Consider the following 25,503-nt stretch of genomic DNA (forward strand, 5'->3'; position numbering starts at 1 on the left):
CCAGGTCTGGGCGATTAGGCTACACTGGCTGGTTGGTCTGTCACTACTTCTCCAGCGTTGGATTGGAGGCATGAGCCACCAAAGGTGGGCTTTACATGGCTGCTAGGGACCCAAGCTTGGTTCCTCTGGCTTTGCTGCAAGCGGTCTCCTCAGGTCCTGAATGTCCTTTTAACTTTTTCTTTTGTCATAGTTTCTTTATGGCATTTTCAGACATACACATCATTGCACTTCGTTCGCACGTGCCTGGGGGTTTTATTGTAGTAGCATTGTTTGTCATTTACGTGATTAACGACCTGACAGATGGAGAAAGTGACAAGGTGAGCTGAACAAACTTTGCAAAGGCGCAGCCAGGACAAGGGATGGAGGTCTCAACGCAGGGGTGACCTGAACAGGGCACATTAGGTGAATTTCACCGCAGTGGGGAGGAATTTGTGAAGGTGTAAAGTGCTCACATTAACAAGGCGCTGGGCAGGTGGGGTGACTTCGATGCAGAGCAGACGCCTGCTGTGACAAGAGACTGATACTCATCTTTCTAGAAATTACACCAAAAGACGAGCTGCTGGAATACCCGGGAGCTGGCGTTGGGATGGTATCACGGAAGTAAGTGCTAGGCGTCCCCAGGAGACTACTTCAAAAGGAGACATTCTGGGATATTTAGCAACAGTGCAGCCTCTTCATTTTTCTTTTTGCTAACCACGAGGAGACCTCTTAAGTTTTCGCTTCTCAAAGTAGGGTCCCAAGACTCGCAGCCTCCACCTCCCCTGGGAGTTTTGAGAGAAATGCAGACCCTCCCACGATCCTTTGGGCACACAGCATGCAAGCCTTGGCATGTTCCAGTGTCTGCATGGCCAACCTCCCCTGGGGTCCCTTTACCTTGGGGAAGGCGTCGGGCCACACCAAGGGGGATCCGTGGTTGAGTAGAGCCTGCACCGTGCGCTGTGGCGCTGCCGGGGGCGCGCACGTGGCCGTCTGCAGTGCGCGCGCCAGCGGCGACGCTCCACCGTAGTCGAGCGCGCCCGCGTCGGCGCCGTGCAGCAGCAGGAGCGTGCACAGGCTGGGGCGCGCGCGGCCGCAGGCCTTGTGCAGCGGGCTGCGCTCGTCCTCGTCGCGCGCGTCTGCCGCCGCGCCGCCGCGCAGCAGGAGCGCGCACAGCCGCAGGCAGCGCGCGTGCTCGTCAGGGCTCCGCGTCGCCGCTCCGCACGCCGCGCTCAAGGCTGTCTCGCCGCGACCGTTCCTCGCGTCCACGCGCGCGCCGCGGCCCAGGTAGAGTTGCGCGTGCTCGTCCAGGCCGTACTGGGCCGCCACGTGCAGCGGCGTGTCCCGGCCAGGGCCGCACTCCAGCTGTACTGTCGCGCCGTGCTCCAGCAGCGCCTGCGCGCACCTGCGGGCAAGGCAAACAGGTCACCAGCGCGCGTGACCAGCCGCGACCCGCCACCCACGGAGCGCGCCGGGCACCACCAGCGAGCTCCAGCCAAAGCCAGAACTTTCGAGCTCCAGGGCCAAGGCCACCCACTGCAAAGTGAATAGACCTGAGACAAAATAAGATTACGGCAAACCCAGGGTCCCAACCCCACGGGTCATCAAATGAATAGGGACTTTCATTCTATAAAGCACTCCGACTTAGGATGAGAATGGCAATCGCTTGTTGCTGTTTGGGAAGATAATGTCCACATGGCAGTATTCAGGGCGCTGGGCACTCGGACTTTATCTGGACTCGGTCAAACCTGGAGGTTAAGGTCTAGTGAGAATCCTTTAGATCAGGATGCCCCACCTTTCCTGTGGAAGGCAAGCCTTGCCTTACCCCAGTCTGGGGGAGAGGGGTGGGACTTCATCCTCTTTTCAAGGCCTCTGATTCAGACCGGCACCAGAGTTTTCACCAGAGTTTTCTGCGTTGGAAGCATCAGGCAGAAGCACACCCATGCCTATATATGGCGCTGTTTGTTCTGATCCCTTCTTTCTTGACCAAACTGCGCGCTTTGGCTGTGACGCCAAGTTTTCAGTCTCTGAGGGTTTCTGAGTCCCATGGGAGATTGCTTCTTCCCCTGAGGAGAACGGGTTCTCCTGCCTCTAGGCTCACCAAGTGGATTCAAGACTGCCTTTGACCCCACACACCGGCCTATCTTCTGTCCCCTGGGAGCACCCCACACCTCACCTTTCACTGATGGCTGTTGGGACCATGTTAGATCTGGCAGCCTAGCCCCCGGGTGGGAAATGTAGTCTGCTAACCGGAGAGGAGGAAAGTAACCACAGGCCCTCCTCCGGTCCCCCTGCTGAATCCCCGGATAGTGTCATCTTGATATACTCCTGCACACTGACCGAAGACAGAACTCACCCACATCACTTGGCAGTATTCCTCATCTCTGCCCTAATGAGCACTGAAGACTTGGCTCCTTGACTTCCTCCTTCCTGTTTGGTTTTCCCTTTCTCTGGCAGTGCTGTGGTAACTGCCCGCTCTCATTTCCATCTGTTGAGCAGAGTATGGCCATCCCCATCTTTTAAATGTCAACCATTCCTCTCCACCTGGCTGCTGAACTCTGTTGTGGGAGGCAGGACCCTCCTTGGAGACTGGCTCTGGTCTCAGCTGACCCATCTAGGTCATCACACAGCTCCCTGTCTGCAGTCCTTCAGCCCTCCAATCCTTCTAGCCTGTCTCCTTCAGGGGCATGTCATTACCGACGTCCCTCCCACCCGGATAGTGCCTTCCTTAGATACTCCAGCACACTGCTGCAGGTCACAGCTCACAGGGATCTGGTGGCCTCCACCCTTCTCCATTGACTCAGGAGTCTACCCCAGCTCTGCGGGGTGGGGGTGTTTTCAAGAACCCCCTCCCTTGCCGTCTCCAGCTGTGGCACCTATTTCCATGCCTGCTGGGATCAGTTTCCACATTTGCTCCTTCTGTCCACCCCCACCCCGCATGTCATCTTAGCATCTCCAGGAGAGGGCCTGTTTCTGCCTTCCAGATGTCCTTTGTCAGTTCTCTATCCTCCTCCACCCTTCCCCCACTGCGACTAGTTTCTCAACCTGGCTGGTGACACAGTCACGTGAATACCCTCTCCTCACCATTCCTATGCCACTGCCGTTTGAGAGCCCCCCCCCCTTTCTGGAATGTCCAGGAGTCTCCTAATTGGTCCACCTTCAGCCTACTAAGCTCCATGCAACCCAAAAAGAATCTTTGTGGTGTGATGAGTCAATGGATCCACACCTGCTTAGGACCCTGCCCTTTCCCCTGGGACACAGGTGCCACCTGGGCCAGCCCCCTTGAGCCTCACCAGCTTCCCTTGCCAAGGCTCCCCCTGCTGGGTTTCAGGTCTCTCTGTCCAAGGATAGACCCTAGGATCATCCTGTGGTTGTATGCTCTCACGCTCTTGTGCACTTGTTCCAGGGACTCACTGGTATGGCCTCCAACTTCCTATGCCTTCCCTTCTTCTTCCTCTGGGAAGCCTTCCTCACAACCCCAGGCTGAAGGGTGGCATCTCTATATTGTCCTTTGTTTTGTGATCAAGCAGGACACTTGTCACGAAACCGTAGCGCTGCATTTCTGACGAGTGCTGGCACCTTTGTCTCTCGTCTTAAAACTGTTGGCTCCTTGTGTGTAGAAAGTGTGTCTGACTGTTGGGTGTAGTGCTGTGCCTAGCTCATTATCTGAATTCCCTGAAAGCCTGTTGAACAAATGCCTCTCGCTAACGACCATCTCTCAGCTCCCTATTGCATCGCTGCTGATTTTCCTATTATTTACTTAACTGGGGCTCTGATCCAGATCATCCATCGAGGGTTTGGGGGCTGACAGCCGCTGCCCTGAAATGCATTTCTATTTCTTCCTAGGGACTCTCAGTATTTTTAATTCTCCCTTTGTGTTTCTCTTGCCTCCTCCGCATCAGCAGTATCATGAGAAGTGGTCTGTCTTGGGTGAAAGATCTTTACAAACAACTACAGTGTGATGTGAAGCATCCTTTGGGAAGAAGGTACCCAGCTAAGAAAGGATGCAAATTTTACAATCAGAGTGCTTCGCTTTGCTTCCTGCCTGGCTCTCTGGGAGGAATTTTGAACGGTGCAGCGGGAGGTTAGAAATCAAGGGCTCTGTCTCACTTTGTCACTGAGCCTTGAAAACATTACAAACATTTTCGCCTACTTTTTTTTTAAAGCAGCGCAGCCTCCAAAGAAATAGGAAGAGCCTGGCCTGATGAGCTAATGGCAGGTTGCTGTTTGCTACACAGGGACAGAATGGGGACACTGGCCCACACTCTCTAGGGTTGCAGATGCCAAGCTTTTCTGTTTTTAATGGAGAGCTTAATAGGCTAACCCTTGGTGCTTTATAATACTGGGCAGTGGCTGGAGATGCAGAATCGCAGGCTGGAGAGAGAAGCCACAGGACAAATTGATAGGGGCACGTCTCTCTCAGCATAGGTCAGGCGGTCATTAAAAATGAAGGCGTGCTAGCCTAGGTAATGACACACACACAGATCTGCCCCATGGCTGCATGGAACCATCAGTCTACAGGACACACTGACAGTGCTGTCTTAAGCCACCAGTAAAGAATACGTTTGAGGAAAGCTTGGAATTGCATAGGGCAAAGAGGGGTTACCTCAGTAGGGGGTGCTGTGGTGATGAAGGGCTTTGATTTCCTCTCACTGTTTTATATTTTCAAAATTCCTAAGACTAGTTGGAGTAACAACTTGATATAAGAATGACTGATGCTGTTAATCACGGAACTACCCATCCCCTGCCCCATCAGCCCCAGCCACAGCTGGATTATAAGCATGTCACTCTTTCCAAGTTTCTAGAACACTCTGAAGGTTTCCACCGATGCCTCTGATAGAAGCAGGGGCTTGGAAATGCAAGACAGGGGGAGAGAAGAGGGCCGATTGTGAAGGGTGGCGAAGAAGCAGGTGACGGTGTGGGGACTTTCTGCATCCCATCCCAGGACGAAACCACTTCTTAAACAATTATCATTCCTTGCCACCTCTGTGGTTGCGGTAATTTCACTGAACAAATGTCCCCTACAGGTTTGTGTATTGAATATTTGGTTCCAGGTTGGTGGGGCTCTTTGGGGAGACTGGAAGTTTTAGGAGGTAGGGCCTTGTTGAAGGAAGAATGCCCTTGGAGGTGGGTGGGCTTTGAGAGCTCATAGACAAACCCCCTTACAGTTCACGCAACTGGCCTCCTCCATGTGGCTGAGATGTCACCTCCTGCTCCTGTCCCTGCTACCATGCCGTCCTTACCATTATGGAACTCCCCCCTCCCTGGATCCACAAGCCAAAATGATTTTTTCCATTGCCTTGGTCATGGTGTTTTATCACAGAAACAGCAAATAACTAATGCAGTGGTCCAGAGCGAAAGCATCACTCAGGCCTTCAGAGGCCTGCAGGGAGCTCTGCTGGGGCCGAGCACCGAACTCTAATCTGGGACTTGGTAAGGTAGTTTTCTGCCAGCCTGATAGACAGGCAAAATCAGAAGGGCCTGGGGGGTGGTACACACCGTCACTGCCGGGAGCCAAGGGTAGTGCTGTCACCTCTGGCTCTCAGAACACTGACTCCATCTCACGAGGATTAAGACATTCTCGAACATGTCTGATGCCAAGAAACTTGGGCAGACACTCACCCCTTCCCCCTTGACCTGTCTCAGCCCTCGTCCCTGTCTTTGATGATGACCGCAGAGATAATGGCAGCCGCTCCAAGGTCTAGGTGACAGTAACAGACGAAGCCACTTGACGAGAGGCAGGAGTGACTAGAGCTAAGGCCACCAAGAGCTGTCGCATCAGGGCCATTTTGTCTCATCCCCCAAACAGAAGCATGAAGAGCCCACTCCCTGCACACGTCTCCCCACTTAGCACTCCCCACAGACCATGGCCTTTACTGGTCACCCTCTGGCAGAAGGTCCAAGCACCTCAGCTTGGCCTTTTCCATGCCCCACCTCTTCTGCACTCACCTGTGCCCTGCCTACTCAGCCTCCACGGTTCCTGCACATTCCATTCAGGCAGCTCCAGACAGTCCTCATCTCTGCCTCACGGTCACCTTGATTCCACAAAGCCCTTCATGTGGTGCTCCTTTGCCCTCTGGTCCTAACTTGGCATGCTCAGCACCTTAATTTTTCTTTTAATATTTTATTGATTATTATTATTGTGTGTGTATGTACACATGTGCCAGGGTATGCATGTGGAGGCCAGAGAACACTTCTGTAGAGTCAGTGATCTCCTTCTATCTTTACATGAATTCCCAGAATGGAACTCAGGTTATCAGGCTTGAGTGACAAGTGCCTTTACCACCGAGCCATCTTGCTAGTCCATGCACTTTTTTTTTTCTAATTGTATTCATTCGCTGCCATATCTCAGTATTGCAGATGCATGGGGCTTAGAAGACCAATGATTTCCAGAAAGTCATGTGGCCAGGAACTGGCAGAGCAGAGTTCTAGATTGTTCCACTTGCCTTCCAAGTTCTCAGTTACACATACCATCCTCTCTGCGGCATCTTCCCGTTGAGGATCAAATTGGTACTTTGTGGCCATGTTTCTGCATGTACCATGGCTGTGCTGGGGGTTACAATGGAGCTGAGGATTTCCATCACCTAGCGTTTCTACTGCGACTCTTCTATGCGTAGGTCTGTCTGTATGTCCAGGTAAGGCTGTCTGTATAGTCTGTAGCACAGTGACATCATAACAGGTGGGTAGCCTGGGAGTGGCTGTCCCATCCTGCCTAGGTGTGAGGCAGGTTACTCTATTAATGTTTGTGTGTTACGATGTACACACAGCTATACAATTGCTCTGTGATGAACTGTAAAATAGCCTAATGATGAACTTATCAGACTATACCTTGCTAGAGGTGTGTCTTTATAATTTTTTAAGCACCTTTGATAAGCCAGAGAGTTCCCTGGGCACATTCCCTAACTCCACTAAAAATTTAAGTGTGTGTGTGTGTGCGAGTGTGTGTATGTGTGTGTGCGTGTGTGTGCGTGCGTGAGTGTGTGTGTATGCGTGTGTGTGTGTGTATGTGTGCGTGTGTGTGTGTGTATGTGTATGTGTGTGTGTGCGTGTGCGTGTGCGTGTGTATGTGTGTGTATGTGTGTGCATGCGTGCGTGCGTGCACGCGTGCGTGCGTGCATGTGTGTGTGTGTGTGCGTGTGTATGTGTGTGTATGTGTGTGCATGCGTTGCGTGCGTGCACGCGTGCGTGCGTGCATGCGTGCATGTGTGTGTGTGTGTGTGTGTGTGTGTGTGTGTGTGTGTGTAGAAGCCAGAAGCTGGCAGCAGGTGTCTTCCTCTACCACTTACGGTTGGAGATAGGGTCTCACTAAAGATGGAGCTCACCCCCTGCCTGGACTGGCTGGCCAGGGAGCTGTGAGGATCTTCCTGTCTGTTGTTTCCAGCACTGGGGTTAAGACAGATGCCACTACATCTGGCTTTTATGTGGGTCATGGGGACCTGGTGCTTGTGCTGCAGACACTCCACCCACTGATCCACCTCCCCTGAACACTGAGCTTTGGAAAAAATAATTAATTGATGGAACCCATGCCTGATACTGCTCAGGTGGCCGTGAACCTGAGACTTGATAGTCTATGGACTTGGGAAAAACCAAATGCTATTAGTTCTACTAAAGAAATAAAGCAACAATAAAATGACTCCTAATGACATTCTGCCATACCCATAGATCAGTGTCTTGCTCAGCCACCATCAGAGAAGCATCCCCCTACAGTAGATGGGAACAAATACAGAGACCCACAGCTGGACAACATGGAGAGAGTGGGAGACCTTGGAACACTAACTAATTCCTAAATGGAATGTCTCCACCAAGCCTCTCCCTTCAGGGCTCAGGGAACTTGGTGGACGAGGAGGCAGAACAATTGTAAGAGCCCAGGGATAGATGGTACCAAAGAAATAGTGCCTTCCAGATGCAGCAGGACGGACACACATACTGACTCACGGACGGTGGCAGCATGCGGAGAGTCTGCACAGGTCCAGGCCAGATGGGCTCCCAGCACTGAGAAGTGGATATGACCCCCCATCCCTGGCCAAGAAGCTATCTCCAACTGGTAATGCAGCTATGTCTTCCGATGAAGTGATTAGAGGAAAGTTGCCTCCCACTGACTGATTCCCCAGCCAGCTGGCCTGAGGGTCAGGATGCCACACCCCCAGACTAATGGGAGAGCTGTTCTACCTCATTCCTCTGGACCTTCTGCCAACAGTCTTCTTTGGGACTGACTACCCACCTTTTCATTTCCCTTCCTCCCCCTTCCTCTGGGGATGCACAGGGGTTCCCGGTAGAGAAGGCCAGTGTCAGTAGACAGAGCCTCAAGGCAGAGGAAGCAGGAAGTACCTGCTCGGCCATTTGTAGAATCATGGTCTCCCTTGGGGCAATGGCTGCTGCTGCGTTTTTCTGGTGTTGGATGGTTGCCGTGGATGGTGATATTTGGGGGCCAACTGTCTCTAGATTACACACGGACCCCCATGCCGTGGCAAATGGAGGCATAATTAAGTGGAAAGAAAATTTCAAAAATTGGCTGCTTTTTATCACACATGGCCCACCAGCTAACATCCAACCTTCTAGAAACTTCTTTAGTGTCCTTTCTTCCAAAAGAGATGAACAGCAATTTTCTCTCTCTTCCCCCTCTCTTTTGCGCCTCCTCTGATCCCAATACGCTGGATGGAGCGAGAGCCAAAGGCATCAGAGGTGAGAACAAAGGCAGGGGTGTGGAGAAACTGATAACGGAAGGAGATTGAGGAGTTCTGAGGTGTAAGTCACAGGCGGGGAGACACACAGAGCCTGTGACTGCACCTGAGCTGCCTCTGACAGAAGAATCCCCTTCACTAACCCCTGCCTCGAAGCGATGCACATCACCTCCAGTTCCCAAGGACAGCCTCTTCCTGTCACTCAGCTATTGCTGCCACAGGGGGCTGCCATCCTGGTTCCTCTCACATCGTCTAATTTTTGTCTTTCTGAGAATCTGTCACGGCTTTGCGCCGGTCTTTGCCCCTCCATCCCTTTGCGCACAGAGTAAACTGCTCTTGTTTTCACTATGGAGTCCTGTTCAATTGCACTCAATATAGACCACATTTTAAATGCCGTCATCGTCTGCTAGTCTTCACAGATGTTTGTGTGTCTTGACTTCCTGATTGTTCTGAATAGAACTGCCACAGCCATTTTTGTAAACATCTTCCTGCAGACATGAGTCCACATTTTCCTGACCTAGAGCCTGGGAAACGGTAACAGGTGGGTCCATATTTAATGTTATAAGAAAATGGAAGTTTTCCAAAGAAATTGTGTCATTTCACACAAAATTTCACACCAAAAAGCTGTGTAGGCAAGTTCTAGTCACTCTACTTTCTCACCAACATTTGCCATGGTCAGGGTTTTGTTCGTTTTGAATTGTAATCAGAGTGAAATGGAGACTGTTTCATTGTGGTTTTAATTTGTGTTTCCTTGACAACCAGTGACGCTTAATGTCTTTTATGAAGTGTCTCCCAAGGCTTTGGTCCTGAGGTAAGAGCTTTGATTTGGTTTCTAGGTAATAAGATGCTGCCTGGGAATGCACTGCTTAGTTTTGCCAACTCAACACCAACTAGAGTGAGGCATCTGGGAAGGAAGATCTCAACTAGGAAAAATGCCTCCATCAGATTGGCCTGCGGGCAAACCTATGGGGACATTTTCTTATTTAATCATTGATGTGGGGGGGGGGGGCAGACCACCTTGGACAGTGTCAACCTGGTGCCTGGGTCGTACAAGAAAGCAGGCTGGGGCTGGAGAGATGGCTCAAAGGTTAGGAGCACTGACTGCTCTTCCAGAGGTCCTGAGTTCTTCTGGCCTGCAGTCATACATGCTGTATGCATAATAAATAAATAAATCTTTAAAAAAAAAAAGAAAAAGAAAGCAGGCTGAGCAAGCTATGAGAGAAAGCCAGTAAGTTCCTCCATGGTCTCTGCATCAGTTCCTGCCTCTTGGTTCCTGCCTTGAGTTCCTGCCCTGACTTCCTTCAGTGACACTGTGATCTTTAAGCCAAGGAACCCCGTTCCTTCTCAAGTTGGTTTTGGTCAGCATTTTATCAGAGCAACAGAAAATAAAGGAATACAGGGAGAAGCAGAAGGCTGAGGACACCTGTCTGTGATGGCCTCAAGGGGAAGCGCAGGCTGAGCCGGTGGTGGAACATGATTGGATATTAATCATGGCCGTGAGTGGAACTTCTTTGGGACACAGGCGGGATTCAAAGGGCTCACAAAGGAGAGGTGATCTTGCAGCATTGCCCCCACAAAGCTGCTCGTCTTGGGGTCCTGGCTTTGTCAGTGTCCTGCGTGTCACACACTGACTCAGCACCAGCCCCCTCTCGGTTTCAGTTTCCTCATCTTTAGACTGGGGATGGCCATGTCTGTCAGAGCCAAGAAGGTTCTAGGGAATAAAACACTTGCAAGTACTCAGGAATGATAGAGTTCTCCAAACAGCAAGCCACCAAGTGGGACGTCCTGAGTCTGCTCTCTTGAATATTCCTTAAGATGCCTTAAATTTATGTCAACTGAGACTTCCTACGTGACGGACAGGGGAGCGGGCCGCTCGCTGGATTATGTATCAGTGCACTCCAACTGTGGGCGAGACTTCTGCTGCTAGGTGGGGAGGGAGGCTGCTGGTGTTGGAGTTGGGAGTCTGAACCATCGTCCCCACTGAAATCCTGAGCAGAGCAGCTTGGCTTGTTTAGTATTTGCTTCAGAGAAAGAGTAGAGTGGCTTTTCCATATGTGTAGGTCCCAGAGTCCCAGACTGAAGCAACTGTGGACTGCAAATATTTGGATAAAAATTGCATCTATCCTGAGCATGTGCAGATCCCCCTAGCCATTGTTACTAAACATTTCAGCACGCTGAGGGTTTATGCAGCACTTACATTGTGTTAGGCATTCTAAGGATCTGGAGGTGATTTAAAATATACTGGAGGGTGTGTGTGTGTGGTTTCCGTTTAAATTTGAGACTGTTTCATATAGCAGACTTCAGCATCCTCAGATTCTGGGTACCCACAGATGTCCTGGCACCAACTCTGCATGGATACCGAGGAATGCCTGCATGCCTTTTCCCTCCACTCAGATAGTCCCACCTGCCAGGCTGGAACTGGAGCAGAATTGCCTAATGATTTCCTTCAGTGATGTCTGCCCCCCCACCCCCCACCTCAATCAGCTGCTTCCACAGGTCCAATTCTGACTTATGAATTATCTTTCACTTAGTTGAACTGACACACGTTGAACAAAAAGTGAGCCCCTGTGCTTCTTATTAATACATATCACGGGGGAAGCAAGTCATCTTGACTTTGTTTCAATCAAGACGGGGACAGCCAGGAACAAGAATCACGACTCTAGAAGTCATCTATGGTTTTAATTGCTAGAAAGAAAAGGGTGGATAGGGTCGGGGGAGGGGGACTCTGATAATAAACAGGGCGAGGCTGCCATGCAGCCTGCAAGGTGGGGAACAGAGCGACTTTACTGGGATTTTTCTTTTTTGGAAAAAAAAAAAGTCTCTTCAAACAGCCACTAGATTAAAGGTCTCATATCCCTTTTCGTGTGCTGAAATTCCAAATTCTGAAGCTTGCAGGTTGGAAGGAAGCACAGATAACTTTTTTTTTAAATCCCAAGAACTCAGAGACTCAAAGGTTTTCAAGTCCTGTGCCCATGGAGAATTGCTGACTGAAAGGGGGTGGGGGCAGAGCCGGGTCCCTTGGTATGGGGACCATTGTTAGAAGAGCGAGGGAATGAAATGGCTCTGGATGTGGGTCAGCGACCTTCTCGCTACTGTGAGGTAAAAAAACATTAAGGATGACCTAAAATTGACTATGTATAAAAGATCCCGGAGAAAGTAGTTCTTTCTTGTCAAAGTGACAATGTTTATACTCCCTGAAGCCAGACCTCCTCAGAGTCCTGCCTTTAGGAGGACTTTTTGGAGTATAACAGTCTGGTTGCACCCTCACATCCTTCCTGACATCTATTAACGTTTTATCCTCCGAGGGAGTGGGCTACACTGTTGTAGAGGTGTGTGATGGAATCCGCCTGTTTTCAGCATGACCATCGACGTTGGAGGGGTTCTAAGTCAGCTGTTTCATCCTTCTGCCTGAATTTCTGGTTTAGTCATCATTTAACTTCAACTGCCTCCCCGACAGCCATGCCAAGGATTTAAATGATACAAGACTCCCAGATTAAGCAGTCAAAGGGAAAGGTCCACACACAGAAACATCAGAGAAAATGATCCAAAAGAAGCAAGAGGATGGCAGAGGAAAAGGGATTTTAACTAACATCATCCTGTCCTGAGACGTGTTCAGAGCTCTTATGAAACAATGCCCTAGAGCTGCAGGGCACTTAAAAACCAGCTGGAGCCAGGAAGCTAGTTCCTGTCCAGTGCCAAAACTGAGCAATGCTACTGGCTGGCGCCAGGTCTCAGGGTCTTGTGATCTAAATGCAAACTGCTGGCTTATCACACGGGCTGCTCTCAGGGCTCACAGTCCTTTCTGCTCTGAGTAGGTCCTGCATTCTCAATTCTTAGTAAAATATTATAAAATAAAGTATAAAAGAAACCACCTTTTAATTTAATACTCATTTCAGATTCACAGGAGCATTGGCAAAGAGCTCAGAGATTGCCTTTATCTAGCTCTCCCTCAAGTTAAGATCTTGTGGTAGTATGGGACATGTGTCTCCATTAGGAAACTAACATTGGTGATGAACTAATGGTAATAAAAATGGTGATTGATTTTGGCTCTCCCACTTCATACGCATGTTCTGTGTCAGGATCTAATCTAGTACCATGCTGCATTCAAGTTGTCTAACTTTAATTCTGAATAAGACACAAATAAATAATATATGTGTGCCCTTAGAGGTACGGGTTTTGTAAATACTATACATGGAATATCATTGAACGGATTATCTTTTTCTTTTCCTTTTTTTTTTTTAAAAGATTTATTTATTATGTATACAGTGTTCTGCCTGCATGCCAGAAGAGGGTGCCAGATCTCATTACAGATGGTTGGAAGCCACCATATGGTTGCTGGGAATTGAACTCAGGACCTCTGGAAGAACAGCCAGTGCTCTTAACCACTGAGCCATCTCTCCAGCCTGGGTTATATTTTTACTGGAATTTGCTATACTTTGGAATTTTGTTCTCAACAAAGAACATTCCAGCGAACAAAAAGTCACAAATGACTAACAAATGTATAGAGTAAGGGAAGAAACAATAAAACCTCAAATGAAATAGAAATAGTATTTCAATCTCCATAAAATAAATATAGCAATTATACAACTGATGGGAAGACCTGCTGTGGATGTGGGTAGAACCACTTGGTAAGTGTGGACTTAAGATGAAGGAGTGGGTGGAACCAAGAGAGGAACGTAGAGGCATCCATCCTGCCTCCAATGAGGTGAGTAGCCTTGTCTACCATGCTCCTGTTGTCATGAGGGCCTGTCTCACCTCAGGCCCAAAGCAACGGAGTCAGGTGACTGTGGATCAAAGCCTTTGATGCCATGAGCCCAAATGAATCCTTCATTCCATAAGTTGTTTATGTCAGATGTTTGTCATAGTGATGGAAGGTCTACTAGACATATGAAGTCATAACTGTCAACACATTTCTCAATTTGGTAAGTACATATTATCAATTGCTTAAAGTGGGACATAAACAGAAATTCCTAAGTCTGGACAGGGAGGATAGCAGATTTCTTACTGAAGAAATGCAGGTTATAAGACAGTGGATCTGTGCATCTAATGTGCAGGTAGAAGGAAGAGCAGAAGAGGAAGAGAAGGAGGAAGATGGAAGAATGGGAGAGGATGGGAAAGAAGAAAGACCAGGTTGTTGGCCCAGAGTTCCTTACCAGCAGAGATGCCTTTCAAACATTCAAAAGAAATAACTGTTTTCAAATAGCAAACACTGAGAGCGTTCACCAGCAGCAGACTCTCAGTGCAAGAACCACTGAAGAAAATCCTTGGAGCAGAAGGAAAATGATAATAGATGAAGTCTTGAATTTCCACAGAGCAATGAAAAGAAAAAGTACCTACATAAGTAAAGTAGAATCTTGTTTTGTATTATTTCAACATGTTTAGTAGATAATTGACTGCTGTGGGATGGTGTGTATGTCAAATTGCTCTGATTGGTCAATAAATAAAACACTGATTGGCCAGTGGCCAGGCAGGAAGTATAGGCGGGACTAACAGAGAGGAGAATTGAGAGAACAGGAAGGCAGAGGGAGACACTGCCAGCCACTGCCATGACAAGCAGCATGTGAAGATGCTGGTAAGCCATGAGCCATGTGGCAAGGTATAGATTTATAAAAATAGATTAATTTAAGCTATAAGAACAGTTAGCAAGAAGCCTGCCATGACCATACAGTTTGTAAGCAATATAAGTCTCTGTGTTTACTTGGTTGGGTCTGAGCAGCTGTGGGACTGGCGGGTGACAGAGATTTGTCCTGACTGTGGGCCAGGTAGGAAAACTCTAGCTACAATTGACTGTTAAAAAATAATAGCAATACACTGTGGGACTTGAATGTATAAGTAAAGTGTACAATACCCATAGCACAGAGGACAAGAAGAGATAAATGGTTTTATACTGTCATATGATTTTTATAGTATGGATTATTATTGCTTGAGGTCAGACCAAAATAAGGTAAAAATGTACAGGGTAAAACCCAAACGGAATCACTGCAATAACACAACCCCAATCATATTTATTATGGTATGCCAAAATGGAGATAAAAGGAAAAATTGTCAGTAGAGAAGACAGAAGAAGAAGATACAGAGAACAAAGAGTAGATTTAAGATTTAATTTGAGCTTAAGTAGACCAAAAATTACATTAAATGCAATGCAAATGAGCCAAACACCAAATTAAAAGGCAGAGGCTTGTGGGACTGAGTAAAAGAATACAAGATTCAGTTGTAACCTGCTTGTAAGACACCCACTTAAAACATAAAGTTAAAAATTCAGCCTTTAATACCAGCAGAAGCAGAGGCAGGCAGATCAAGGAGTTCAAGCCCAGCCTGGTCTATAAAGTGAGTTCCAGGACAGCCAGGGTTACATAGAGAGACCCTGTCTCAAAAACAAAGCTGAAACAAAAACAAAACTTCATAAGCTGGGTATGGTGGCGTATGTACATTAGCTCAGCACTTGGGAGATGGAGGCAAAAGAATCAGAAGTTCAAAGTTATTCTTGGATACGTAATGATTCTGTGGCCAGCCAGGATATGTGAGGCTCTGTCATCAAACAAACAAACAAACAAACAGTTAAAGTTGAAAGGCTGGTTCAGCAGGCAGTCAACATCTATCTTAATATTTCCTTTATCCTCTCTTCTGACCATGGATGGGACTTTTGTCCTGCTTCTAACAAATAGTCTATTAAAAAAAGATACAGGAGATTTTTTTTTTTTATCTGCCAGTAGGTCAAGAAAATTGTGACTTCTGCCTTTGCCAGCAGGCTCCATTGTCTTCTCAACTTGCATACGCTGATGAAACAAGTTGTCACACCAGAAAGGTTATCGTAGCAAAGGTTATGGGTTGGATGTGTCTGTGTCTCCAAGATTCACCCTGAAAGTCAGTTCTCAATGGGAAAGTGCTAAGAGGAAATGGATGGACATTAGGGAGTGGTTAGGTCTGAGGTCTCTGTGGTCACAGGCGGAAGTGGTGCTTATAAAAGGCCTGGAGGGAAGTGAGTTCACTGCTTCCAGCTCTTCTGCCTCTTCTGCCATGGGAATATGCAGTTCAACGCTGCCTGCCGGAAGCAGACTGAGACCTCTCTAGAGCTGCATCTGCTGGTGCCTTGATCTTGGACTTCTCAGCCTCAGAAATGGGGGAAATAAATATGTATGATTTGTCAACTGTGTAACCTAAGATATTTTGTTGTAGCAGCAAGAATGGACTGAAAACAGCAAGGAACTGAATTCATCCACAGCCAGTGAGGAATGGAGACCGTCCAACCCAGCAGTCCTTAAGGAACTGAATTCTACCAGTAACCCTCATGGGTTCGCCACAGGTTTTTCTCTAGTTGGCCTTTCAGATGAGACCATAGGCCTTCATGTTGTCTACAGTGCAGTCTTTTGAGAGGTCTGGAAGAAGAAAACCAGACAAAACAGTGGCCAAACTCCTGACCCTTAGAAATTATGAGGTAATAAATGCATTTTCAAAAAGTTAATTTCAATTTTATATGTACATGTGAATATCTGCATGCTTGTCTGTGTACCACATTTATGCCTGGTGCCCATGGAGGTAAGAAGAGGGCATTGGGTCCTCTGGAACTGAAATTAAAGATAGTTATGAGCCACCATGTGGGTTCTGGGAACTGAATGAGATTTCTCTGCAAGAGCAGTCAGTGTTCTTAAATGCTGAGCCCTCTCTCCAGCCTTTAAATGTGTTTGAAGTCTGTTTGTGCTAATTTGTTACACAGTAGTAATAGAACTCATGAGATGTAAAATGCTAACACTAGTAAAGACAAAACCAGACAGTAGCTGTTTTAAATTATTTCTTTTTCATTTTTAAAATTTTTTGAAATTAAAATGCAATTATATAATTTCTCCCTTCCCTTTCTTCCCTCCAATCCCTCTTATGTATCCACTGACACACTCTCTCTCAAACTTAAATTCATGATCTCTTTTTCTTTAATTATCATTTTATACACATACAGAGAGAGAGAAAGAGAGAGAGAATATTTGTTCTAAATATGTAAATATAACCCACTCATATACATACAAATAATATTATGTAGACACCCTAATATCATGAATGACAGAGGTAATGTAACAGAATTTATAGCCTGTAAAAGATAATAAGCATCAACTTCCTGTCAACAAATTAGACAACTTCGCTGAAAGAGACAAATCTCTGTGAAAGCTTGCTTTAAGAGAAACAACCTGCTTCTACTTAGGAGAGAACGGGAGTTCACAGTTAGAAACCTCTTGCCAAGAAAACACCACATCCACATAGCTTTGGTGGTGAACTTCATCAAACACCTGAGACAATTTAAGATCAAGAAAACAGAAGAGGGAGGTGGAGGGACTGCTTGTCAGTTCATTACAGAGATTGTATCACTGATGTTCACATCAGTCAAAGATGGTGTAAGGTAACCATAGACTAATGTCTCTTATGAGTATAAGTATAGACATTAAAAATATAGCAAATGAAAACCAATTATCATCTATCTATCCATCTAACTATCTATCCACCCATCCATGCGTCCACCTATTATCTCTCTCTTTATCTATCTCTCTATCTCTCTATCTATCATCTGTATATTATCTATCTATCCATCGATCCATCCATTTTCCATCTATCCATTTATCTATCTATCTATCTTATCTATCTATCTATCTATCTGCATACAATAATCAGTGAGTGTAGTTAATAAACACAAGAATGCAAGGTTACTGTAACATCTGAAAATCAATGTTAAGAGACAAAGCAAGGTCATATGATCATTTCCATACATATAAAAAATTTAAGAAAACTCAATGTCCACATATAATACAAACTCACAACAACCTAAGAATTAAAAAAAGACAATCTACAAGGACCCTTCTAAGTAGTATTTCATACTATCGAATACTACTCAGCATGAAAAAAGAATGATCTCTGGGCTGTACACAACAACGATATGGGTGTGCCTCAGAGTAAATATGCTGAGGAAAAGAATCCAGAGGAACACTTGCTGGAATAGTTGGATATCCACATGCAAAAGCAAAGACACAAACACACACACACACACACACACACACACACACACACACACACACACCAGTCACTTTGATCACCGCTCACAACATATTCAGACATGAACTCAAAATGGGTCAGATTTTTCTGGATCAGCTCAGTCTTGGCATATGACAGCAGGTCCCACGGTGCTTGAGACAGAAGAAAGGAGATGGGGGAGGGGAGGACAGGCTTCTTTGCATCTGTACACAATTGTTGGGGGACCTGTGGAGTGAACTGTGACCTCAGAGGCAGCAAGATGGCCGTTTGGCTCCCCGAGATTTAGATCAGACACAGGACCATTGTGAGTCCACGGCAGTGGGGATGGATCTAACTTATCTTGGGCTGATATCTAAGATCCAGGCACACTCCTGCAGCCAGGTTCCAAGTGCAGAGCCTCTCCCACCATTAGCCTGCTTTTGTCTATTGAGTTTCCTGAGAAACTGCAGGACACAGTATCGGGGTTACTTAGGCCTTGAAGTTATGACTCGAGGTGATTGCAGTCTGGGCAAGATGAATCCAGATTTTAATGTAGGACTGTAAGACTTAAGTTTGTAGATGAGAACGTAGAAAACCTTCGTGGGCTTGGGTCAGGCAGAGAAGTTTTAGATAAAATAGCCCAACACATATCCTAAAAGAGTTAAATTGACAAACTGAACTTTATCGAAATGAAGACCTATTCTTCACGGACATCAAGAGAAGATAAATAAGGTAGAGGTTGGGAGCTGGTGCTTGTCAATCAGGTGTGACGAGGGCCTTGTACCCTCAATATATAAAGAGATCTTTAACATGAAAATATCTGAACTGAACATCTGGACAAAGGATCCGAACAGATAGCTCACCTGAGAAGAAATACGGATGGCAGATAAGTATGGGTTAAGTATCTGTGAATAAGTCCAATATAATTGGGAAATGATATAATCGGGGAAATGCGAACTGAAGCCATGGTGCCTTTCCTTCCCCAAGTCTGCCTGCCTGCAACTCAAATGCCCGTGTTGCTGAAGGGAATGTAAATGGTCTAACTTGGCATACCACTGTGGTAGTAATCTTAAAGTTATCTTTGTTAACTCATCAGACAGTCTAGCTATTGCAACCCTAGGTTTACCCAAAAGTAATAAAAGCTTATAAAAGGACACAAAAGCTCAGGGATATTTGATTTGCAACAGCCCCAAACTGGAAACAATTAAACATCTTTCATCATCATCATCATCATCATCATCATCATCATCATCATCATTTTGCAGTAACTAGGGACTGAACTCACAATCACAACTGTGTGAATTCACAGAGCCTCACAAATGCCAGTGAAGTGCCTTAACCTGAACTACATGCTCCAGTTCAAATATATTTCAGTTAGGAATGGATAAAACACACTGTGGTACATCCACACCGTGAAATACTACTTAGCATGAAAAGGGAATGAACTATGGGATACCCACAACAACATGGATGTATCCCAGAAGAAGTATGTTGAGGGAGAGAAGCTAGAATATGAAACTTTAGAAATTGTGCAACTTCCTGATGTCCTTCACAAGGCTTTGGGCCCCTAGCATCTCCTACTCTGAACCCAGCGCCTAACGTCTTTGCCTGCTTGCTGCGCGGGGCGCCTCTAGGGGCAGAAGAACCCAGTAACTTTGGGCAGGTGGGGAGCAGCGGACCCCAGCAAGATCCAAGTGCGAAATGGAGTGATTTTATGTTATCGCCACTACAGAGAAAACCGCCAAGCAATTATAACGCAAGAGCAGGGACTAGAATATTCGAAAAGAAATGTTGGGACGACACAGCACAGGCAGGAAATCCCAACAGCAGCACCAAGGTCGCGGGTGGGGGATGGGGGCGGGCTTTGCTTCTCCCCGACCCCAGGCAGCGCAACCCGGGCGAGTGGAGTCCTTGCGGGCCTCGGAAGCCCCTGCCCGAGGAGCTAACCATTTATGTCACACTGTGACAATTATTCTGCATAAAATTATCATTAAAAACCCTAATTTTTCAGCTTCCAACCCCGCCAGTGGCCTTTTAGCATTCTTCAGCGCCGCGTCTGCAGGCCGTGATCAGAGGCTCATTACCGCGGCGTGGCGCCCCGCGCGCTCGCAATCAAGCGCTAATTAACCCGCCCGGGGCCGCGCCGGAGGGGCGGGGTCGAGGACGGTCCAGCGGCCGGTGGGGCGGGGTTCATGGCCTGGGGACTATCCCAACCTGGGCCCTAAAGATCCCAGCCTGGGGCTGTGAGTCAGGCTCATTGGCCTGGGAATTAGGTTCAGAATCCCAAGCCTGGGGACCAGGGTCAGGGTCTCTGATGTGGGGAGCAGGCTTAGGGTCCTCGGCTTGGAGCTTAGGGACAGACATGGGGCTAGAGTCACAATCCCAGGTTTGGGGACTAGGGCACATAGATCCTGGCCTAGGGGACCAGATTCAGAAAATCTCCAGCATGGGGTCTAGGGATAGAGTGGTACCCAGCCTGGGAAGTGGGGTCAGGGTCCCTAACCTAGTCAGGGGCCTGGGAAAGAAGCAAGTATGGACCCCGGCCCAGGAACACGTGACCAAAGGCCAGACTTGGGTCTAGGCCTGAGACCCGCCCCCCCCCCCCCCAAAAAAAAATCTGGGTCCTGAGACCAGTCAGCAGTGCAGGGCTCGGCTTACCCCAGAGAGGCGGGTGTGCGGCACAGATGCAGGGGTGCCAGGCCCTCGGCGCTGAGCAGATCTGGGTCTGCCCCGTGCTGCAGCAACAGCTGGGTGCAGGCGGTATGGCCCCCGAGGCAGGCCTCGTGTAGGGCACCACGACCTCCGGGCCTGGCATCCGGATCAGCGCTGTGACTGAGAAGGTGTCGCACGCAGAACACGTGGCCGTGGGCTGCAGCGATGCACAGCGGTGTGGTGAGCTCCCGCTTGTACTCCAGGGTCCAGAGGCCTGGGAGGAGAAGGGAGGGGACTTGATGTAAGGCTGAGGTAGATGGACGGACTGGTTGGGCGGGGGCGCAATTTGCTAAAGTTGACGGGTGAAACTACTTCTTAGAGGTTAAGTACCCAGATGGGCTTGGGCGTGAGTCACCTGAGAGTAGAGTTAGAGATGCATACTCCAGACAGAGAGCAGAGAGACACACGGAGTGCAAGACAGGATCCATGGAGGAAGAAGAGAAGAGACTGGGGAGGGCTACGATTGAGATTACTGCGAGATAAGGGGGATTTCCCAGATGTGGGGCAACTGGAAATCTGGTAAAATTTAGAGTTAAAAGCTGGTCCAGGAGGAAGGATGAGATGAGATAGGATGTATGTATGTATGTATGTATGTATGTATGTATGTATGTATGTATGTATGTATGTATGTAATCCCAGTGCAGAAGGCATCTCTTCTAGGCTCTGGGTTGGGGGTAGCTTGAGAGAGGAGTGGCCTGTGGAATTTTCCAGAATCTAACCTTCTGCCACCTACCCCTTCATCATTAAAAGGAAACAAACATACAAAACAAACCCCATCACCAAGGTTTGCTGAAGAAAAGACCTCTGAAAAACAAAAGGTTGAGTGTTCATAGAAGTGGCTGCCATGGAAGGTTGCTTTCATGTGGCTGTCCAAAGTCCACACGATTCTGGTGTGTGTGTGTGTGTGTGTGTGTGTGTGTGTGTGTGTGTAGGGCTGTTCCTTCTCTATGGATGAATGAGCACACACTGTGTGTTTGGCTTCTCTGAACACTTCTCTGCTCTCAGAAAGCCAGGGCAAGGTTGTTAGTAGCCAGGAGCACCTGTGGGACGGGGAGGTGTCCCCTGTGAATACCATCAAGGGACAGACACTCACATGGCAGGACGGCTTTCTGTAATGATGCATCGATAAGGTGCCTGTAATGAGCTGTCCAGGAGACCCTTTCTGAGGCCATCTCCTTCCTGGGACACATGCTGGGCTGTTTTGAAAGCCCACACTCATTAATTATCTACCTGCATGTGGCAGAGAGTCCCAGCCTGCTGCTTGTCCCCAAGGCCCAGCCTTGAGCTTGCTGTTTGCTCAGTGTGGAAAGTGGGGAGGGACTGACTGTCCTCACTGGTGTGGCATGACAGTAGTCAGAGACCCAGGGATTGTGTGTGTGTGTGTGTGTGTGTGTGTGTGCGCACGCACATTTGCGCGCGCGCCTGGGGTTGGGCTCACTTTTCTAGGGAAAACAGTCTGATTACAGGGATGGGGTGGGTCTTCCTTGAGGAGAGCGGACCCCGTCTTCCTCAGGGACCACACCTTCAACTCCTGCTTTGGTGTGTTCCCCCAAATACAGAGTCTGCTCACTTTTCCAGAGCCTTCTAAGTTCCTAGCCTACTCTGCTGCCTCCCCCAACCCCCACAGTTCTGTACACCCACCCTGATGAGCCAAGACTCCCTAGGTCCTGGGCTGTACTGATAAGATTCCTTCACACTAACAAGAAAACCTAAACTTCTGGGCCTGAGAGATGATGAGGTTGGTAAAGCGCTTGCTCTGAAAATACAAGGACTTGAGTTTGATCTCCAGAACCTACATACAAAATCTGGGTATGGTGGTCCATGGGGAGCTGGAGACCAGAAGACATTCGGGCACACTGATCTGACAGCCTAGCCTAGTTGAGAGACTCTGTCTCAAGAAATCAGTGTTCCCAGGGGCTGTTTCTGCTCTGGGGAGTCAGGTGCTGGGCAAACCATCAGGGAATGTAAATATCCCCGAGCCCCTGCTTTCCTGGTCCTCACTGAGTCAGGGCTGACTAACTGGACTGGCATTCCCATGGTGCTCTGATGTCAGCACATTCCAGTGTCCTGCCCTGAAGATGTGAGTTCTAGAAAGGTGTGGAATAATGGAGTCAAAAGACTACAGGGGAGAAAAGGAACTAAATTTTAGATTTTGGCAACATGAAAAAGATGGGGCCGGGGAGGGTGACTTGCTAGGGGTTGGTAGCATGTGATTTGAAAAATAAACATAGCTTAGCATTTAAGCAGCTGACATTCTTCGTCTGAGGCAGTTGAAGGAGGGAAGCCCAGAAAGATCCCACTAGGAGGTGGTACAGTCCAGGCTAGGACTGCATAGCTCTTGGGCAGTGTTTGAGGTTCAGTTCTCCCTCTCATGAGAGGTATAAACAGAAGTGTGCTGGTAAAGAATTACCTTTCCACATGCATAGCCTGCTAGAGCTCCCGGGTTAGGACTTGGGACATTGGATTCCCACCGTCTGCCAGAGCTGTGGTGGATTTCAACACAGCAGCTCATGGCAGGTGGGTGCCTAGTGCAGCCTACCAGCCCCAAAGCCTGAGTACATCTGGATGGCTGAGCACGTAGCAGCCACATCTGAGTGGCCCGCCTGCGCCCTGACACACAACACAAGGGTCTATGGATTTACTTCCCCTTTCTTTGTTTTCAGGCTTCCCTAGGTTCCAAGAGGAGGGTCTTGGTTCCTAGTGTTCTTCCCTCTGTTGAAGCTGTTTGGGTTTTAGGATGTCACTTGCACTGATGAGTTCCAGTGGTGTTCAGTGACTCACAGAAGGACCTCACACAGAGCTTCATGTCAGAGGTCTGTCTAGTCTTCTGTGGCTCCCTCAGCTGCCAAGATCAACAGCTAATCCAAGGCTTTGCTTTCAAGGCAAGAGACACATCCAACATCACTGGATGGGTGCTTCTCACTCATCATTTTCCTTTTCAGAGCCCGTCACCCGCCAGACCAGGTTTGTTTACAGAGCTCCCTTGGTTACGCGCTCCTGACAGGCAGTCTGTGGACTCAGCCTTCACACAGGATGCACACGTCCCCAGAGTGTTAGTCAAAGCTTAAAGACGCACAACTGAGCTTTAGCAGAAGCAGGGTACCTGAGAGCCCAAAAGTGGCCAAGGATGTCACCTGCCACTCCATCTCTCCAGTAGTGATCTCAAACACCACGTTGGCATCCTGGAAGAACTGGTTCATGAGGGATAGAATATTGTCCAGGTCTCCTGTGACCAATGCAGCATGGAACTCAAGCTCGGGAGTCCCAGCTCTGCCCCGAGGCTCTCTGTTCATCTTCTGGAAGATCTGCAGTTTTCTTCCAGCTGGGTCTGGTTGCCTCTCCATTGCAGAACAACTGATTTCAGGATGGGTTCTTTAGCAGAGGAAGAAGGCCTTACGGAGAGTGGGCTATTTCCATTGTCATTACTCAATTGTCCTCCGGTTGGAGCTCCATGGCGGTGTATTTATAACTCCTGTGGGTTCTGATGTGATAATGGTTACTTGATATGACTGGGGTCATGTGACCACCGAGATGTCACTGAGTTCTCTCCCTCCCTGTAATTGTATAGATGTTAACCCCAAAGGAAAAAAAAAATGCTTCTGCCCATCTTGGCGCTGCTCTGCACACGTTGAGTCAAAGACAGACACTGGCCACATGTATTTATCCTGACGGACAGACGCAGCATTTCTCTTATTCACTGTTTAGTCAGGTGACCCCAGCCTTACACAACATTGATGATACTTATTCGTACAGCTTAAGTGACTAGTTTGTAAATATGACCTCAGTGGCCAAAACACTTAGCAGACAAATAATATTCTCTCAGATTAAAACAACCCATCATATTTAGAAACGATAAGTAAGGGTCTTAAGAGGAAAGACACAGGGGGCCCTGCATGCATGGCTACTGCTGCTTAAGGACTGTGGCATCCACTTGGGATAAGAGGCTTGGAGAGCAAGAGGCAGGGCCAGGACTGCTCAATGACGTGGTCAAGCTGTGATCAGAGCCCATTATCTTGGTGTTGCAGAACCTGCTCCCTGTCCAGCAGTCCACACTGCCCAGATCCGAGGGCTGACAGTGGGATCTGCTCAGAACTCCAGTCCAACTTCTAGCAGCTGCTTTGCAGGGAGGGTCCTGTGGCTGGAACTTGGTTTGGTGCTGAAGGAAGGATGTGATGGCTCCTGTGAGTCGCTTGAGGGAGACTGAAGCCCAAAGCGGTCAACCCTTTGCTCCCAGTGTGTATAGCGCTCAGGTCCTAAACAGTGGTTTCTACATGGACCAATGTTTGACAGTTTCAAGGTGCTTCGGAGATGGCACAATCAGTAAAGCGCCTGCTTTCCAAGCAAAGGACTTGAGTTCAATACCCAGAACCCATGTAAAAAAGAAGTCGGGTGCAGTCATGTAAGCTCATATTCCCAGGACTGGGGGAGCACAGATGGGTGGATCCCTGGGACTCCCTGGCCAGCCAGCTTAGCCTAATTAATTAGTGAGATTTCCAGACTAACACGAGATCTGTCTCCACTAAAGGTAGACGGCTTCTGAGGAATGACAACAGGCCATTAAGACTGTGTTTCAAGACAGCCAGGCTATACCTCAAGCCGACAGCAAAACTTTGTAGTGTAGTCCACATGGCGCTGGTTCTGAGGTCCGGAAAGTTGCAAGAGTGAGGGGGTTCCAGAAAGCAGCCAAGGTCATGTGATGTGTGGCAGGGTTAGATTCTCCGCAAGGAGGTCATGGGAAGCCATTGTCCAATACTGTGACGGTGAAGCCTGAGTTTCCTTGGAGACCTCAGGACATCGGTGATGCTGGGATCATTGGATGCCCACTGAGGAGCATTTCAGACACAGGGTAGAGCTGGCCCAGGGGAATCGATGTGTGCTGCAGACTGCAGAGCTGGAGAGCGGGACTGGAGCTCAGACAGCAGATATTTAGCCACGGGACTCAGTGTTTGTCCTGTCTTACAGGACTTGGTGTTTGGTTCTGCTTTGGTCCAGTCTTTCATCGCTGTGACTGCCTCCCTCCCTTTTGGACTGGGGGTGTTTACTCTGTGCTGTTGGAGATTGGAGTATGTGACTTGCTTTTATATTTTACAGAAGCTCATAGTTAAGAACTTGTCTTGAGGGCCATCGAGATGGCTCAGCAGAT

The 25,503-nt window shown here is 48.2% G+C and overlaps 1 protein-coding gene across 1 annotated transcript in view; it reads right to left on the minus strand.

Moving 5' to 3' along the window:
- The window catches only part of Asb18 (ankyrin repeat and SOCS box containing 18), a 60,081-nt gene that overhangs the window by 14,833 nt on the left and 19,745 nt on the right, over positions 1-25,503 (minus strand). Inside the window, exons 2-4 of the mRNA XM_059278553.1 lie at positions 23,464-23,586; positions 20,307-20,574; positions 874-1,381 (exon numbers count right to left, since the gene is read on the minus strand). Of these exons, the coding sequence (XP_059134536.1) occupies positions 874-1,381; positions 20,307-20,574; positions 23,464-23,586 (899 nt within the window). The remainder of the gene's footprint in view (positions 1-873; positions 1,382-20,306; positions 20,575-23,463; positions 23,587-25,503) is intronic.

The sequence above is a fragment of the Peromyscus eremicus genome, chromosome 13 (genome assembly GCF_949786415.1).
Source record: "Peromyscus eremicus chromosome 13, PerEre_H2_v1, whole genome shotgun sequence".
Taxonomy (NCBI): domain Eukaryota; kingdom Metazoa; phylum Chordata; class Mammalia; order Rodentia; family Cricetidae; genus Peromyscus; species Peromyscus eremicus.